This window comes from Parambassis ranga, chromosome 19 (genome assembly GCF_900634625.1).
Source record: "Parambassis ranga chromosome 19, fParRan2.1, whole genome shotgun sequence".
Lineage (NCBI taxonomy): Eukaryota > Metazoa > Chordata > Actinopteri > Ambassidae > Parambassis > Parambassis ranga.
Window position 1 is genome coordinate 3,775,912 of NC_041039.1, and position 16,950 is coordinate 3,792,861.

The 16,950-nt window shown below is 44.5% G+C and overlaps 1 protein-coding gene across 1 annotated transcript; it reads left to right on the forward strand.

The window, feature by feature from the left end:
• The first annotated feature begins 1,752 nt into the window (after window positions 1-1,752).
• Window positions 1,753-16,359, forward strand: wnt3 (wingless-type MMTV integration site family, member 3). The gene is made up of 4 exons (XM_028431129.1): window positions 1,753-1,848; window positions 10,556-10,797; window positions 13,219-13,484; window positions 15,151-16,359. Exons 1-4 carry the CDS (start codon window positions 1,769-1,771, stop codon window positions 15,628-15,630), a joined length of 1,068 nt encoding a protein of 355 aa, XP_028286930.1. The 5' UTR covers window positions 1,753-1,768; the 3' UTR covers window positions 15,631-16,359.
• The last annotated feature ends 591 nt before the right edge of the window (window positions 16,360-16,950 follow it).

Here is a 16,950-nt window from a genome sequence, read left to right on the forward strand (position 1 = left end):
AGGGGGCACTCCACTATTGACCTCCAAACTTTGGTCACCGGGCTCTCCCTGCAGTAGGCACTCAGCCTCAGTGCACGCTCCCAGCCCCTGCTGTGCAACCTTACAGCCCCCTCAGTCCATCGAGCTCACTCATGCCCTGGAGGTCTATGGCAGAAAGACCACGGCCCCCAGGCAACACACATTAGAGGGAACACGTCAGATATTCTGCTGAGGAATAAATGCTGCTTTTGCACAATGAAATATACTAATATTTGTATGATTTTTGAGGCATCTGTAATTTGTCCAGTTTTGTTGCATTGGTACAGTACTGTAATGCAACATACTTACAGGAAGGAATGCTAATAAAAATACCACATTAAAAGAGAAGTTTTAATTATAAAACAGACTTCTGTAGCAGCATGTTAGCATGGACAGTATCCGCCTCACACCGCTTTATTAAAAGAATTGATATAGGAAGTTCAGTTGAATGAAGTATGAAATTGACACAGATGAACCCTTTCATTACTGCTTTGCAGTGGTCATTCTTTATGTGATGACCACTTAATAATCCTTTGAGACAAAACCCTTAACTAGATTGTTATCATACAACCGCCTCTGTTTGATCTCTGCTGAGTATCTTGTTTGTATTTGTCCTGATCAGTTTCCTTGTATGTGAATCAGATGCGTGGTTACTTCAGGCTAAGTCCATCACAAGTGTCCCACCCTCCTCCTTCACTCTCTATCCCCACCCACCCCTCCACGGCTGCTTGCCCCACAGCCCATCAGAATGACAATAGTATTGATGTAAAATGTGTCGCCTTTGGGCCGCTGAAGCATATAACCCCTGCATGCCTGGCCCAGCCACCACCACAGTTTATGGCTTTATTGTGTTCCCTTTTATGTCCTCCCCTGTTGGGGTGGGCGGACAACAATTTAGAAAATTCACTGTATATGTGCTGGTGAGTGGGACTGAGATTATGCCTGTGTGTCAGTGTGAGTGCACTGTATGCACATATATCCGGATCAATTAGTCAGGGCACAACCCCTAAAAAATCAATGTGTCAGCATGTGTGTGGACACTGCTGCAGAGCCTTCTCAGGAGAAGTCGACCTACATCACCTACCTCCAGCCGCACTGGGGAATCTTTTTTTCCCCCCAATCATCAAAGATGAAACAAGTTGAGTAACAACTCTGCTCTACCTTTTTTCCTTGTGTCCCTCCCTATACCTCCCTCTCTCATTTCCCTCCCTCCCTCTTTTGACTCTTTCCTTTCTTTTCCACATTACCAGGGGGTGGCGTGTGATTGACAGATGGGAACGAATAATAATTTTTTTTCGTAACCTAAGGCCATCTTCTGTGATTGGCTTGCCAGCTGACATCTCCAAACCTCATTCCCCCCGCCTCTCCCCCCTTTAATATTGGGCCTGTGGATGAGGCATCCTGAGGGAGAAAAAAGTAGAGAGAGAGAGAGAAAAAGATATCTACCTTAGGGAAGAACCTCAGAGAGAGGGAGGGAAGGAGAGGACGGGTAGGAGCGTGTGTGCATGTGTGTAAGAGACACTTATTCTCTTAACTACTAGGAGACAGACACACTTTCCTGGCCCGACTCAAGGAAGGGGGGAAAACAGGAGCAAGATATATTTTTTTTGAAAATCATTTTAATTTTCCCCTCATTCAACAATCAAGCTGCCCTAAAGCTTCTTTTCCTGGAAACTCATCTTCTTCATTGCCTACTGGAAGTTCTATGTATTGATCCATTTGCCCTCTCACACACCACAAAGCTTACCTCATGGATTTGTATCTGATTGGATATTTGATGTGTGTGTGGTTGTCCAGCTCACGGGTGCTTGGAGGCTATCCCATATGGTGGTGAGTACAAATCCACAGTTTCAACATCAGATCCTATAGCAGCATAAAAGAGAGAGCGTCTTTTGGTCAAATGATCATTTCTGAGAGGGCAAAATGTGCACTTTTAGTTGACTGCGTGGAAAAATGTTCTCCGGCCCAGTCCAAAGAATCTTAACCTCAAATACTGGTGTAACGGAAAAGGCTTGCCGTTCTTTCCCCTCTATACTCAGGTCCGTTTATCATATTGTAGTATGTTGTGATGCAAAGAGGACAGATTATTTTTAATTTAGGATCCTATAAATAAATTGAAAAAATAGATTTGCAAATGGTCACATGTGAAAAATGAATTGTCAACAGTGCTGGAAGGACTTGTAAGTGTTTGTACACAACATTTGGAGTCAGTAGGATCCTTATTATTACATTATTACATAAATGTAATAATTATTACTTTCATTCAAGGACAATGACAAGTCTGACATGGCTCGCAAAAACCAAACAATACCTAAAAAAGGCTGCTTTTTCCAAAATGAGATCAATCTTTTTTCTTAATAACAATAATATAATTTTAGGAAGTACAAGATTAATGACTGATAATATCAGTGTCATTTTTTTTGTTTTTTTTTGTTTTGTGCATCACTGCTTTACATTTAAGCCGCCGACCCCCCAAAACACCCCATGAAGTCAATCTAACGAGTTGAACACAAAATGTTTGCCACTGACAAAACATTACAAATGTGTGGTCTACCACAAAAAAGCAGCTGGGTTTAAATCAAACCATTAAAAAAAAACAGTTCAGCATATCAATTTGCTTTTCATTTGTAGCACAATTCACCCCCTCCACTACGGATTTGTCAGAGACAATATGTTTATGTGCCGCAGGGTTTTATTCTTTGTTAAATTATCCCAAAACGCTTTTGGCACCAGCAACTGAAATGTAGAGGTTTATCTCATTACGGATTCAGCTACATGCAGCTGACCTCATAGCTCCTGATCTTCTTTTGTAACATAAAGCTTCTATTTTGGAGATATTTGCGTGGGTGTATGACAAAGCTCTTTTGGCTCGCTTGCACAATACTTGTCAGAGCTACTGCACTTTAGTAGCCCAACTAGCATGTGGTCCCACTGTAACACTGTCCAAACCGCGAGCATCTTCTGGTTTCATTTACAGAGCAGGCAGCTGCCAAGCACACAGGCCACAGGGCTGAAGTGTTAATGGCAAAGAGGACTTAACACCCACTCCTGGCTTCGGCAAGGACGTAAGACAACAGCGACAAAGAGCTTGGGATTCTCTCTGTGTGAAATACCTGCAGCTGTTCAGTTCAAGGAGCTTACATGTCACTGGTATAATGTTCAAACCCTAACAAAGCACACTACCTTTGATTTGGATAGCAAATTTTATAGTGTCGGCTGGGGTAGGGGTTACTGGTGGTGTGGAGATGAAACGGCAGCCGTAGCTCCAGGTGACTGGGGAGGTGCTGAGGAATGGGTGTCAAACAGCACTGTCAGTGGCATCAGCCTGCGGTATTGAGCTCATCCACAGGGAGACAAAATGAGGTGGTGCGTCAAACAAGAGGGTGCCGAGTTTCAGTAAAGGGCCCAGGCAGGCTCTTCTCAGCTTCTGTCTCAGGGGCGATGACTTGACCATAAATTCTCCAGCCAAGGTGAGACGGGTTGGAGGGAAAGAGGAGTTTTGACTGCTTTATGCTTGGCAGCCTTGCTTTTACAACATGGGGTGTTGAAAACAAAACAGAGCATAAAAAAAACTCCAGTGATATGCACATATGGATGATGAAGAGGTGTAGTAGGAAGAAAAAGGCATAGCAAACAAATGAGTTGGGTTTGGAGAGGAGACACAGAGCAGTAAATTGCCTTCTTGAAATTCAAGAATGTTGGGGAAACAGTAGTTTTGTACAGTAAAATTGAGAACTCTTGACAGCTTAAAGCTAACATGTGACCCCACATATTCCACAGATCCCTCACTGTGTCTGTCCAATTATCTGACAACGCCATCCTCTCTGTGTGGTTTGAAATTAAAACAAATATTTTATGGCTTTGCTATGGTTTCACCTTTTAACCTCAATACAGCGATCAAAAAGCTGACAACAAAATCTGCTGCTCCTATTAAACACCAGTGTCCTTAGCGCCCAGCTGAGAGTCATGCATTCACATTCAGTGAAGAATTGAATTTTATCCAACACCAGCCATCAGGCATCACCGTACCACACAGCCACAAGATGCCTAAATCCAATAGCTGTTATTCTACTAATCCTATGTTATTGCTGCTGCTGTTAGAGATGCATGAGAAAACAGAAACATTGCAGACTTATTTAAAATGTCAATGTTGTTACAAGATTACTGTACATTTACATAGCTGCTGCTATGAGAGATGAAATTACAGAGAGAAATTGTATCTTTTTGTGATCCTGTTTAAACATCCATTACACTTTGGAGGCAAGTAAAGTACAGCTTTTGTGCATGTGCTGATCTGTATGAAAGAACCACTGGCATTTATATCAGCGGTGGAACATTACATGTCATAGGTTTACCAATCTGTCTAGTATACTCGTACAGACTTTTCCAGTTCAACCTGAGTGGCTTGAAGGGGGCTCTAGAGTCCATCTCTGGGTCTCAGGAATGTCATTATCTGAGTGTGACCCCCCCAACTAAAATCCCCAATCCAACCTCCAACTCCACAAACCCCTACCACTGGCAAAGGGGTCACTTTCTTACAATGAGAAAATCCTCCGTCAGCTGCGTCGTGTGAAAAGATCAAGGATGTTCAGGGCATTGTTCTCAACAGTGTAGTTAAAGGTAAAGAAAAGAGCAGGAAGGTCCAAAAGAATGTGATTCATAAGAATGTAAAGGTTCCATTATGAATGCCTGATGGCCACCAAACAGCCAGGGTCAAAGGCAATCTTGGGCTAAAGCCCTAAAAGAAATGCAAAGCAAAGAGTGATGTCAGTGTTTATGTGTTAGCAAAATCCTTCACTGAGCAGTAACAGGGTTGCCATAGAGACAATATCACTCAAAACAATTACTCAGGTGAGGTCTTTAAAAGGACTGTCAGTCTCTACATCTACATGCACGATATATTCTAATAAAATGGCCTTCCTTTTACTGTAAGGTCACTGGTGTATTTGCACATGTTCAAAATTAAGTATGAAGTAATATCAGAATCTCCCACAGGTGCCTTGGATATTAAATTATAAAATATGTCTTTATTCAGAACTAACATGACTGTATCAAGTTGATAATGTAAAATGAATAATAGTGGAGTATTAGGTCTCATGTAACCGGACGGAGTAAGAGTTTGCTTCTGACCAGACATATTACCTCACGACGCACAACGCTTCTCCTCTTTGAACAAATGTGTAGGATGACATTATTCAGTCAGACCTGAGCTAGGTGAGAGCTTCAAAGGAGAGTGGTATTTCAAAGCAGTGAAGGCAAGTCCTAATCTTTACCCACCATCAAAGGACATGCAATGTGCTCTTGTAGGAAATGACAAAGTCTCCTGGTGCACAGCTATTAGCTGCACTGAAACACAGGCCAGGACAGTTCCTCAAAGGAAAAACGGCAACAGCCAGGGGCAAACAGATCATTAGGGGACACGTGTGAAGGCAGACACACACACACACACACCATTATCTAAAGTCTTCATTACCTGGCTGATCTCACCTGCATGGCTTGTTACAGAGGTTAATTATTAGCAAAAAGCAATTTCCCTGACATAGAGGGTCAGTTACAAAGATGTGCTGATCACACCTGTACAGCCTGGATCCAGTCAAAGCCCTCAGGTCACTGACCAGGTCACCCAAACCAGTAACAGAAGCAGTGTGGAGAGGAAGAGGGGATGAACGTTACCATCTCTAAATGGTATGAACGGGTGCTTTACATCAGGTCAAATAGAAGGAGCGAGGTCTCACTAAAACTGAGACCTGATGTTTTTATTCTAATGTGTAGGTATGTTAAAAGGAAAATCTTAAAGACATGAAAAGAAATATCATCCAGATCTAGAATGTGCCAGTACATTTCAGTCCCTGCCCTGCAGACAAAAGGCTGGTCGAAGAGAATCTAAAACATGCAAGACAGTTGGTTTATAGTGACGTGGTCCTTTAACAGCAGATCAGAGTCCTAACAACTGTTGGGCTTTGATCAACACTGTGATGCTTCATTAAGCAGGTTTGTTCTAAAGAATCTTCTTTCACTTTCAACCACGAGAAAGTCAACAGTAATTAGTGTTTTATTAACTTTTATAGACCACAAAGAAATTCCAGGCACTGAATATAAGATTCCAAACAATCCATCACAAGTTATGATTTGCATAGAATGCATTACTACTGACAATTCAAGCAGTGGTGCCAATAAGCCGCCCCTGTTGAACAGAGACGGGGGAACAATACACTATTTGAGTTGTGGTTCATTCATGCAGTCCCTCAAGACTCTCATTCAAAGAAGCTCTCAGCTCAGACTCTATAGTGTCCAGCTACAGGCATTCAAAGTTTCCAGTCTGACAAGCATTTGTCAGTGTCTTGTAGTCTCCAGTGCAGCTACTGCTGCTCTCATTCTTCTCCTGACAGGCAGGTTCACAAATTTACACTCAGTTCAGTTTCCCTGTCTCCATTCTTGTGACTGCAGGGGCTCCTTGTCCCAACTCCACAGTCCCTGCAACAGTCTGCAGAACAAGGGGAGAAGAGGCAAGGCAAATGAGGTAGAAAGTAAGAACAGGTTGGAACATTTTTCAGGTCTTGTCATTTTTAATCTGATCAGCCAGGAGCTGTAGGACTACAAATCAAAAGAGTGCCAAAGAAAGAGAGAAGACTACAAAACAAAGACAGGAGCTTTGCATTTCATCCCATCCCAAGTCCCATCCTTGGGCAAAGCCTGTAACTTTTCTTGGCCCACTTACTCTCTTCTGAGTGTCTCTACCTTTCCGTGGACTCTGTTGTGGGATTTAAATTTGAGTTTCTGATGGCAGTGTTTTCAATGCGCATCTCTGACTTCTCTGAGGGCCTCTTTTAACAACACAATGTCCTCAAGGCAAATCTGACAAGTTGAGCTGCGGCGTCAACATATAGAGGTAAAATGGAGGTAGATTAAAGTTTAATGCAAACCATATTCTTGCAGCCTGAAGTTGCAGAGGTCTTCCAGGAGCCGGCAGAGGCAACAGAACACACTTGACGCTTCAGGCACAATCCATGGCATAAGCTAAAATTATTGATGTCTTTTTAAGTTATTCAAGAAGTGACTGCCACTCATTGTAAAGTAAACAGAATGTATAAACTACAAGTTCACAAGTAGAAACTCTGACTGTAAGTGATTTGTAACTACCGTTGCAAGTAGAAAAACAAAATGCATTCAGATGTATAATACAAGATTCACAATATTTGTGTATGCATTCATTAGAATTCAAAATTGTGCTCAAACTAAGGTCCTTTTTAAATAACACTTTGACACACCTTCTGTTTGTCTAATAAGTCTGGTGATGAGCATACTCAGATACTTACTCATGAACTTCTGCAGGCCATTGGGCTAAAGGCAGTGGGGTCACATGTCATGTTCCGCTCAACAGGTTCACAGGGTCACCTGGTACCTTTTACGCCCCTGGACATAGGTTGTCACACATACAGAGCTCATCTGTGCACAGGCGTGCTACACACTGACCCCTGAAACGCAGACCTCCCACAACAGCAGCTGCAACATATTTCAGACAGTACCAGATTCCTTGGATCACCCTTTGCTCAAAACTGCGCTCACCGAGACAAAATAAGACCTGAGAGATGCGGCAAAGTAAAAGCTGCCGCCCCACTTCTCTGACAGGCAGCAGCACTGAAGCTGAGTTTTATTGCACTGGGAGAGGCTGAGTCAAAAGTTTTTGTTGACAGTGTTATCATCCTGATTGCATGAATTTCCACCCTTTAGCAAGGTGTGCAGTGGAATTCCTTTGTTTCCTCTGCCTCATTTCTGTGGTTTTCAGTGGCCCATCATACTTTCACATCAACTCAGTTTAGACACCAGAAACCCCCCAACCAAGCTGTAAACCCCCCAGGCCAGTAGAGGCCCCACATAAACATGCCTGAGCATGCACCTGCTAAGCCCTGCAGTTTGCTGCCGCTCTGCTGCTTGTCTCGTCCCCTGCAGCAGATTCCCCCGGCATACTGCCTCTCTGGAGGTCTCTGAGTCTGTTGCTCCCTCATTCGGTTGAGACACGTTGCTCGAATCTTCCGAGAAGTGAGGCAAAGCAGGCACGGCACACATGCGGTCCACATGCATGCATCTGCATGCATATTTTTTTGCCCAATGGGCAAAGGAACCCTTAAGGGTTAAGATCATTAGCACCTAGCCAACAAATATCACTTGCATCTCCTATGTCCATGTGGATCAAATGAGACATGTCCTCTGCGAAGACAAATAGACTGGAAGGCCCACAGCCTATAGTCTAAAATCTACCACAAAGTCTTATGCGGTTTGCTAATGGAGTTCATCAGCCTAAGCCTAGGTTTTGTGGATAAGCCAGTGCTCTCAGAGTGGCTGGCACTGATCTGAGTGGGACGCAAACTGCAGCTAAAGTTGGCACAGTGGTCTGAAAGCATCCATGGCTCACTGCAGGTTTCTTTGAGTTAACTAACTGATGTTGTTAAAGACTGTGCAAGCATCATTCAATTGGTCCATCCCATAACTGAGAGATTAATGGGCAGTAACCATGCTAGCAGACAGTGTAATTAGGGTCCTTAGTCACCCAGTCACCAGACAGAGTGAAGTCAGCAACACTTGAACTCTGTGATGTCAATGGAATTGAGGCTGGCTGATGAGCTAATGTGGCTGACTTTGCTAGGGTAAACAAGACAAGAACATGACTGCAGATTGATGAGCATTATCAAATTACAAACTCTGCTTGAGAAAATGACTTTCAGTTAAAAAAAATATTAGTTATTTGTTGCTGGGTAGGATTTATTTGTCTTGTGTTTGATGATTTTGTATTGTTTGTTGTTCCTGAAGGAACTGTGAGACAGGGTTTCCCGCTGCTGAAACATGAGAATTGTTTGTTGTGTGTCAGTGTCAGTCAAGAAGCTCATGCCAACAACACAAGTGGCTCATATCTGATTATGGGATCATCATAGTCCATTAGACCAGTTGTAAAAGTAAATCAACTCAGCCCCATGCCTCAGTGTAAGCTCCACCTTGATACCTGGGATCCTGCTGTAACAATGCTCACCTCAGATCAGAAACAGTACTGGGTGTGGGGGCAGGCAGGGTTTTGGTGGTAGCTATAAGTAGAAAGCAAAAGCGCAAATGAGCTGTGAACCTATCTAAGGGGGGATTTTTTTTCCTGTGACTTCAATGGCTTGACTTTTGTGTTGGGGTGGGGCACTGTGCTGCACTCATCTGTCAGAGTCAGTAGCTGCTATGATTGGGTTGCACCCTGCGGGGGTCCTGAGGTCATCCTGAGTGGCGCTCTGATCTGATCAGCATCAATTGTTTTCCCGTAATCCTCTCATGGCCTCCAGCGCCATGTTGTCCACCTACAACTACAGTCTGCTCCGTGCCAGTTAAGTTCTATGCATCATCAACCCTGTAAACACTCTCACACGTGAAACAAGCAGCTTGAGCTGTAAATACATGACCTTCCGAAAGAAGCCATACACATCTGTTTGAGCTTGTCACCACTAAAAGCATGTTAAAACATGGGCATGGCAAACATGTTTTCTCTCTCTCTTTTATTTCAAGAGGAATAGAAAGCAATTAAAATTAATTACCTGAATGAAACTATAATGGTTTCTGGCATCACAGCTTGATCTTGGCTGTCTCGTTGTTGTGATTAATCCCTGCTTAGGCACATCTGCAACGAGCCTTCTTGTAAGGCACACCGCTTTAGATGTGCCATTTTTGTCCATCAGCGACAGACTTAGCGGCACACTGTCATTCTTAAACATCAGCTCCACAGGAAAACCACAAATTAATGATGGAACTGTGAGGGCAGGTGCTTTCATATATTTGAAGTTGTATGAAGGGGCTTTTCCCAAAGTGAACAGACAGGTTCTGGTGTGTTATCTGTTAGATCAGCAGATCTGTACATGCTAACAAGTGGGAAGACTGTGAGCTGTCAGTTCTAAGAGCATGTATCCCTGTCCTGAAGTGGACCTGTTAGACTTCCCCTACCTCAGGACACAAAATAAGGAGCTACATCAAAAAAACAAGTCAATACACTCAACTATGAATCAATGTATTGTCTTACGACTATGCTTACAGTAGAAGATGAGATTACAGAAAGCTATGACGATAGCTGCTTCCTGCACCCAAAAATACTGTGAAAGCGTGAGGACCTATGATAGGTGCAGATATGATACATGAAACCAAATTTGATAAAGAAGTTGTCTGGTTGCTCCAAAAATTGCAGATTAATAAAAGTCAGGACCCTTACCTTGTGAGGTAAGCTCATACAAAAGCAGCAGCGTGCCTTACCAGACTTCAAGTCATGAATGTTTGGTCCAGACAGCAGTCATTCAAACCATTGAGCATCCTGTGAGTAACTATAGATGGCTGTGGGTGTATTTCATATGTGATATAGTTCTTGGTTGAAGGTAACCTGATAATAGTTAGAAAGCACAGTACCTGCTCTTAACCATCCCAATTTACCCACTTAGAAATGTGTAACAACATTAATGAGATCTATGTATGAAGGTCTCCAGACCTCATTTAAGATGCCTTCCCTCTCTCTGTGACACAGGTCCCTGGCCCTGGGGCAGCAGTACTCATCTCTGGGCTCCCAACCCATCCTGTGTGGCTCTATCCCTGGCCTGGTGCCCAAGCAGCTGCGTTTCTGCCGTAACTACATTGAGATTATGCCCAGTGTCGCAGAGGGTGTGAAGCTGGGGATCCAGGAATGCCAGCACCAGTTCAGGGGCCGCCGATGGAACTGCACCACCATCAAGGACAACCTGGCCATCTTTGGACCTGTGCTTGACAAAGGTAGATTTTTTTTTTTTTACAAATTCTCAAACCTGTCCTGAAAGTCTGCAGAATCTAAGTGGTTTCTGTCAGAAACAGGTTATATAGCAAAGGTTACAAAACATAGTGTTTAAAAGTGTCCTCCCTGAGGCTTAGCACTGCTCGTTCTCTGGGCTTTTGCTGACAAATGACTAACTAGGGCAATTACAATAATATACACCTTTCCTGGCTGCAGTGAGAAATGAGCACAGGTACAAGCTCTGACACATTATTCAACTTCTATCCATCTTTGCCCTCAATATAACATTTGTCTTCAGAGTCAGTAGCTTTTTTCCGTTTCCCCAACTATGTTTACACTCTCATACATGAAAGGTAGTAAATGCTGCAAATCTATCAACAAAAACTGACAAGTACAGCTGATACACCAGAGACATATATCAGGTGTTTCACACACACGATGCTAAACATTAGATATCCCCACAATTATCTGTGTCATTTACACAAACTTAGTGAACCCGACAACAGACACAGGTGCCCTGCTTAATGGCTTGCAGTCCCTTATTATACAGGTAGATGTTTCTGTGTGAGTGCAGATTAAAAATGAATTAGCTTGTGTATCAGAGGAGAAGGAATCTGGGCAGCAATGGGCAGTGTGAGCAGTCCAAGCTCCTCAGTCAAATTAAAAAGGAGAGGGGAGGCCAAATGAGATTACAGGCAATAGAAAAGGGATGGGGGCTCCGCTCAACCCCTACTGTGCATGAAGGCCAGTACGCGCCTCACACAGTCCAGCTCCCACGGACACCCCATTCACACGCCCTTTTGACTCTGTCATGAAAACAGGCTGAAAGGGGATCTCTCCCAACCTAGACCGGGTGTGCACTTCAGGATATGGAAGGATAGGAAGGAGGGAGGAAGCAAAGGAAGGCAAGTGGACAAGTGTGTCACTTTGGGAGTGATGAATGAAAAAGCTGGAGTTAGAGAAGTACCAACCACCAGTCATAGCCACCTTAAGCTGTGGTGGTGCTATTGGTGGATGCCTGGAGGAAGTGGGGGTTAAGGTGCTGTGGTGGGTGGTGGTGTATGGGATTTCAGCTCAGGGTGTTGGCGGAGGGGTGGCTGGAAGGAGAGGGGGGGGAGTTAAGGGAGTTTAGGGAATGCCAGCTCCGGGCAGAGCGGGGCTGTTGGGGCGCGAGTCGCTGGGCCCTTTGTGTGGATAATACAGTGTGACACAAGGGAAACAAAGGCAGATTGATGGGCTCAGCAGGTAGCAGAAGCAGCACTAGCCTTGGCTACCAGCCAGAGCTCCAGGGGCCCATGGCTCACAGGCCCCGGTTTTTTTGAGGGTCCAGCTCAGCGTGCCAGGGCAAGCAGGGATGCCCAACCTGAGAAGCATATGTCACCCAATCATATAAGGGTTCAGCAGGGACTCGAACAAAAAAGGACCCAGTCACTATTTCATTGCGTCGCATGTTTGTTCAGAAAGCCAAAAAACTGAAGTTTACCACTGATGAACCTTGCAGCAATGTGTTCACACCACAAAACATGGTGAACATAAAAAGGTTTATTTATTGACAAACTTTGTGTCACATTGAGGGTGGGAAAATATAGCTAGCCTCCAGCTAAACATTAGTAAACTTTGTCTGGGGTTTATAGTGTAGTCTGGTGGGGTCTTTGGCAGCGGAATCACTGTGGAATTTCTGGTCATTGTGGTCAGCAAAACACAAGTTGTATTATCTGGTCATGCTCTTACAAATTTAAAAAACTCACACAATTGTGAAGATCCTAAAATTCAGGCCACTCAAAGCGTTTGAGAAGTCAGCCAGTCAGTGTGTTGTTGTACATCTTTACCAGAGTTGGAGTGTAATGGGTAAACCATGGTAAGTGTGCTGTGATTGTGAAACAATGGTGTCTGGTTACATAATAAGCTGTTGCCTTCAAAGAAGGTGTAACTCTATCCCTTAGTGTAAAAAAGAAACAGGCTGACACTCTGCTAGATTTCACCATGAAGGCCCTGGGCTCTGAACAGTGATGGGTGGATGGGAGGGAGGGGGTTACAACATTCCTGAAACACTATCCAGATGCAAAGCAGCACACCTCAGGGATGACAGGAGGTCACTGAGATCCCACTGAGCGTAAGGCCCTCCTGACACTACCACAATAGGCTGATGTCACTGTAGGGACTCTGTTTTAAGGCTACTTCATGTGCTTCCTCATTCTTGATGATCATCAATGAGTATTTCTCTTGTTTTTCACAGTGACAGATGTCTGTACATAGATGTGCCCTCTCAAAGATGAAATGTTGTGTTAAAAGGTTTTAGCCTGAAGGTATCCCTTTCGTTACCTCTGTCTGGATGTTGGCAGCAGAAAAGTTTGCCTTGTCAATGACACAAGATTGACACTCTGCACATGTTCTTCCTGTCTGTCTTCATCTGTCTCTTTCAGCAACCAGAGAGTCAGCATTCGTCCACGCCATAGCCTCAGCAGGCGTTGCATTTGCAGTGACACGCTCCTGCGCTGAAGGGACATCCACCATGTGTGGCTGCGACTCCCACCACAAGGGACCTCCCGGGGAGGGCTGGAAGTGGGGCGGCTGCAGTGAGGATGCAGAGTTCGGTGTGCTGGTGTCAAGAGAGTTTGCTGATGCCAGAGAGAATCGTCCAGATGCCCGATCAGCGATGAACCGGCACAACAACGAGGCAGGGCGCACGGTAAACACAGATTTCATTTTTGAGTATGTACAACATTGCGACTGTATGTGGACTACCAAAAACACAGACTAGAGATAGCTGGGTTTCACTGAAGTGGGGATGCATTGTCATGGTAGTCAGCCCCAGTCTGCAATACCTACAGTATATCTACCATCTATTAATGTTCCTGTCAAACACCTATTAGTGCTGTTTGTTTCTGCATATTTATGTGTTTCTTTTCACTAAGGGTTAAACCTGAGAACAATATGAATTAAACAAAGGAATCATTGTTTCACAAAGCATTATTGTTTGGAGATACTAATTGTTCATATGACAGGCACGGATTTGTTGACTTGTCCACACATTTCTCAGTTTCCATCTCAAAATGAGCACACTTGACTTTGAATGACTGGTTAATTACTCATCTAAGAAACACTCCTGCCTGCCTTGCCCCCACACCTTGCCTTTCATGCCTTGCATCCCAATGAAAAAATCCCCAACAGTCAAATAGCCAGAATGTGCTGAGGGGGAAAAGATGGAATACAACTCTGACTTAACACATCACTGGCTGCTGTCACTGAAAAAAATAGGCTCTGGTCTGCTCGCTGAGGGGCACACAGAAAGACCACACGGCAACAAGACAGCCCTTTGATCAGAGCACACAGGAGCAGTCAGAGCGACCACAGGAGCTACGTGAACACCAGCACTGTCAGGAGTCTCTGCCGCTCCTCTCCACCTGGCCCTCTCACGCTCAATTATTTAGCCCTGAGGGGCCCAGGACTCTTAATGTCGGCATGACAAGCTCACAGTGTGATGTCACTACTATAGCGCCCCACCCCCGCCCCCCACCACCCTACCCCCTCACCCAGAGGTGCCATAGCCACCTGCCTTCCGCCCCAGCTGGGGGAATTCTGCACCTATATATAGCTGTTGAATTAAAGTACAAACAAAAATATGCCCCACGGGAGCAAGCTTAAGATATGAACCAGTGACTTCAGAGAGAATGAGCAGCAGCACACATCCTCTGTACTTCACAGCTGCATGACACTTCAATAAATAGCAGCCAGTGGCTTATTGTTTTTCTTGGCCTGCTCTGCAAGTCTTTAGTGGTTTTGTTCGTCTGCATTTCTGAATTCCCTCTAAACATTTGACTCGAACAAGATTATGTTTGCTAGTGATGGCTCACAAAGCACTGAGTTGAAGTACATGCTAAATACACTTTAAAGGAAAGCTCCCAAAATCTGCCTTTGAGTGTCACATTCCCACTGCCAGAGGGCCCTGAGAGTTGAAAATGCTGTAAAAGACACATGTTTAGTGGAGAACTGCTAAAGATACATACAATTGGGTAATGAACTTGTTGCGTGTCATTTTAAAACGTATGTGAAAGTACAAGTCTAAAGTCCAAAGTGGAGGATTGGCCCCTGATAATGTCATTACATGGACATTAGTGAAGAAAACCAGCTCTGCACATTTAAGAACATGTCATAGATCTTGCTAGGGGTCTCCTCTGTGAGACAGTGACTCAAACAGGGGTCGTCTTCCAGGCTGTCTCTGCCATGTTTTAACTCAGCTGTATGTAGAAGGAGCAAAGTCCACTTGCCAGTATGTGCTCATAGACAGACCTCCCTGATAAACCCTGCAGACTGAAACATAACCACTAACATTCTAAAGTGTCTTCTGTTTCCAGACCATCCTGGACCACATGCACCTGCGCTGTAAATGCCACGGCCTCTCTGGAAGCTGTGAGGTGAAGACCTGTTGGTGGGCACAGCCAGACTTCCGAATGCTGGGCGACTACCTGAAGGATAAGTACGACAGCGCCTCAGAAATGGTGGTGGAGAAGCACCGTGAGTCACGAGGCTGGGTGGAGACCCTGCGGGTCAAGTATCCCTTCTTCAAGCACCCAACTGAGCGTGACCTGGTCTACTATGAGGGCTCACCCAACTTCTGTGAGCCAAACCCAGAGACGGGTTCATTCGGGACACGAGACCGTGTCTGTAACGTGTCGTCACACGGCATTGAGGGCTGCGACCTCCTGTGCTGCGGCCGGGGCCACAACACCCGGACTGAGAAACGCAAAGAGAAGTGCCACTGCATCTTCCACTGGTGCTGCTACGTCAGCTGTCAGGAGTGTGTGCGTGTCTATGACGTACACACATGCAAGTGAGAGACGTGTACTTTCAAAATGATGGACCTTCAACTCCCCACCTCTGCACGACTTCCTCTGCTTCCCCAGACTCAAAAAACATCAGCACACAAATTACCTGAATGGGTAATGTCACATCAGTAAAGGACACTTCACACTTTGTTTTTGTACAAATCCTGCACTAGAATCTCTCCTACCCCTACATCCACTTCCATGAGCAGAGTGTGCTGAGACTGATAGACTGCTCCTGTCATGGGAAGAGTTGTGCCCTGCTTCCTCATCCTGCAGCAAGTGGGCCATGATCAACACCCCTCCCCCCTTTGTCTTTATTTATTTCCCCCCTTCATGCCAACATGTTTGTGGCATGTACAGTAACACTTACCTGTGAGATTAATGCAGTAAAAAAACTTGTTGCTTTTGAATAAAAAAAGCATCTTCTAACTAACACCTCACTTCTCTGGCCTGTCTGGCCGGCTTACCTTTTTGTTTTTTGTTTTTTTGTTTTTTTATAAACTAAACCAACCTCTACACCATCACTTAGTCTTAAGTGATACTGAACGCAACCCCAGGAAACCATCACTTTGTAACTACTGAACTGAACTGAAAACAGCAGGCAGGCGCTGGAAGTACCACAGTCCTGCCTTTTTGTAAACTACTGAGCTGATCAAATCCTCAGTGTTGCTCTTCCCGGCTGAGTGACTGCTGCACGGGGGAAGCCTGGAAGATATATATGCTACAGCCTGATTTTATAGCCCCACATTTCTGAAATATTACCATTGGGTTGGGACTTGAGGTATGCGGGGTGGGGGTGGGGGGTGTACTGTATATGTAGGCACTACCCAGCTCCACATAACTCCAGGTGGTAAAAATTTGAGCATTGTTTACGTGAGCAAATTCTTCTTTACTGCAAGCCGGTAGTTCTTCATGAATGACAACCTTGTTTCTGCATTCGTGCAACGCATAAACGGCTCATGATTTCCACAGGTGTGATGCAACAAGCAGCTAACATTCAAACATGAGGAGAGAGATAGCATCCTGATTATATATGAGCGGGTAGATCTTTTTTTTGGCTGTTTCATTAATGGATTTATGCATTGAACTTGAAGCTTTAGCATGTGATGTTTTCTATCTAACTCCCCATGCATTCATTGGGTTCATCAAAGAGAATCTGTCTTTTAAATTTTGTAAAAAAGAGTGGTGAGAACAGGGTGAAACGTGTGATGACATGTGGAGACTACGAGGCATTCTGATTGGCTGTCACATCATTCTCCATGTTCTCCTTGACGTTTTTCAGAAACAACCCTGCTTTGCTATTTTCTAACAGAGATTTAGATTTAAGAT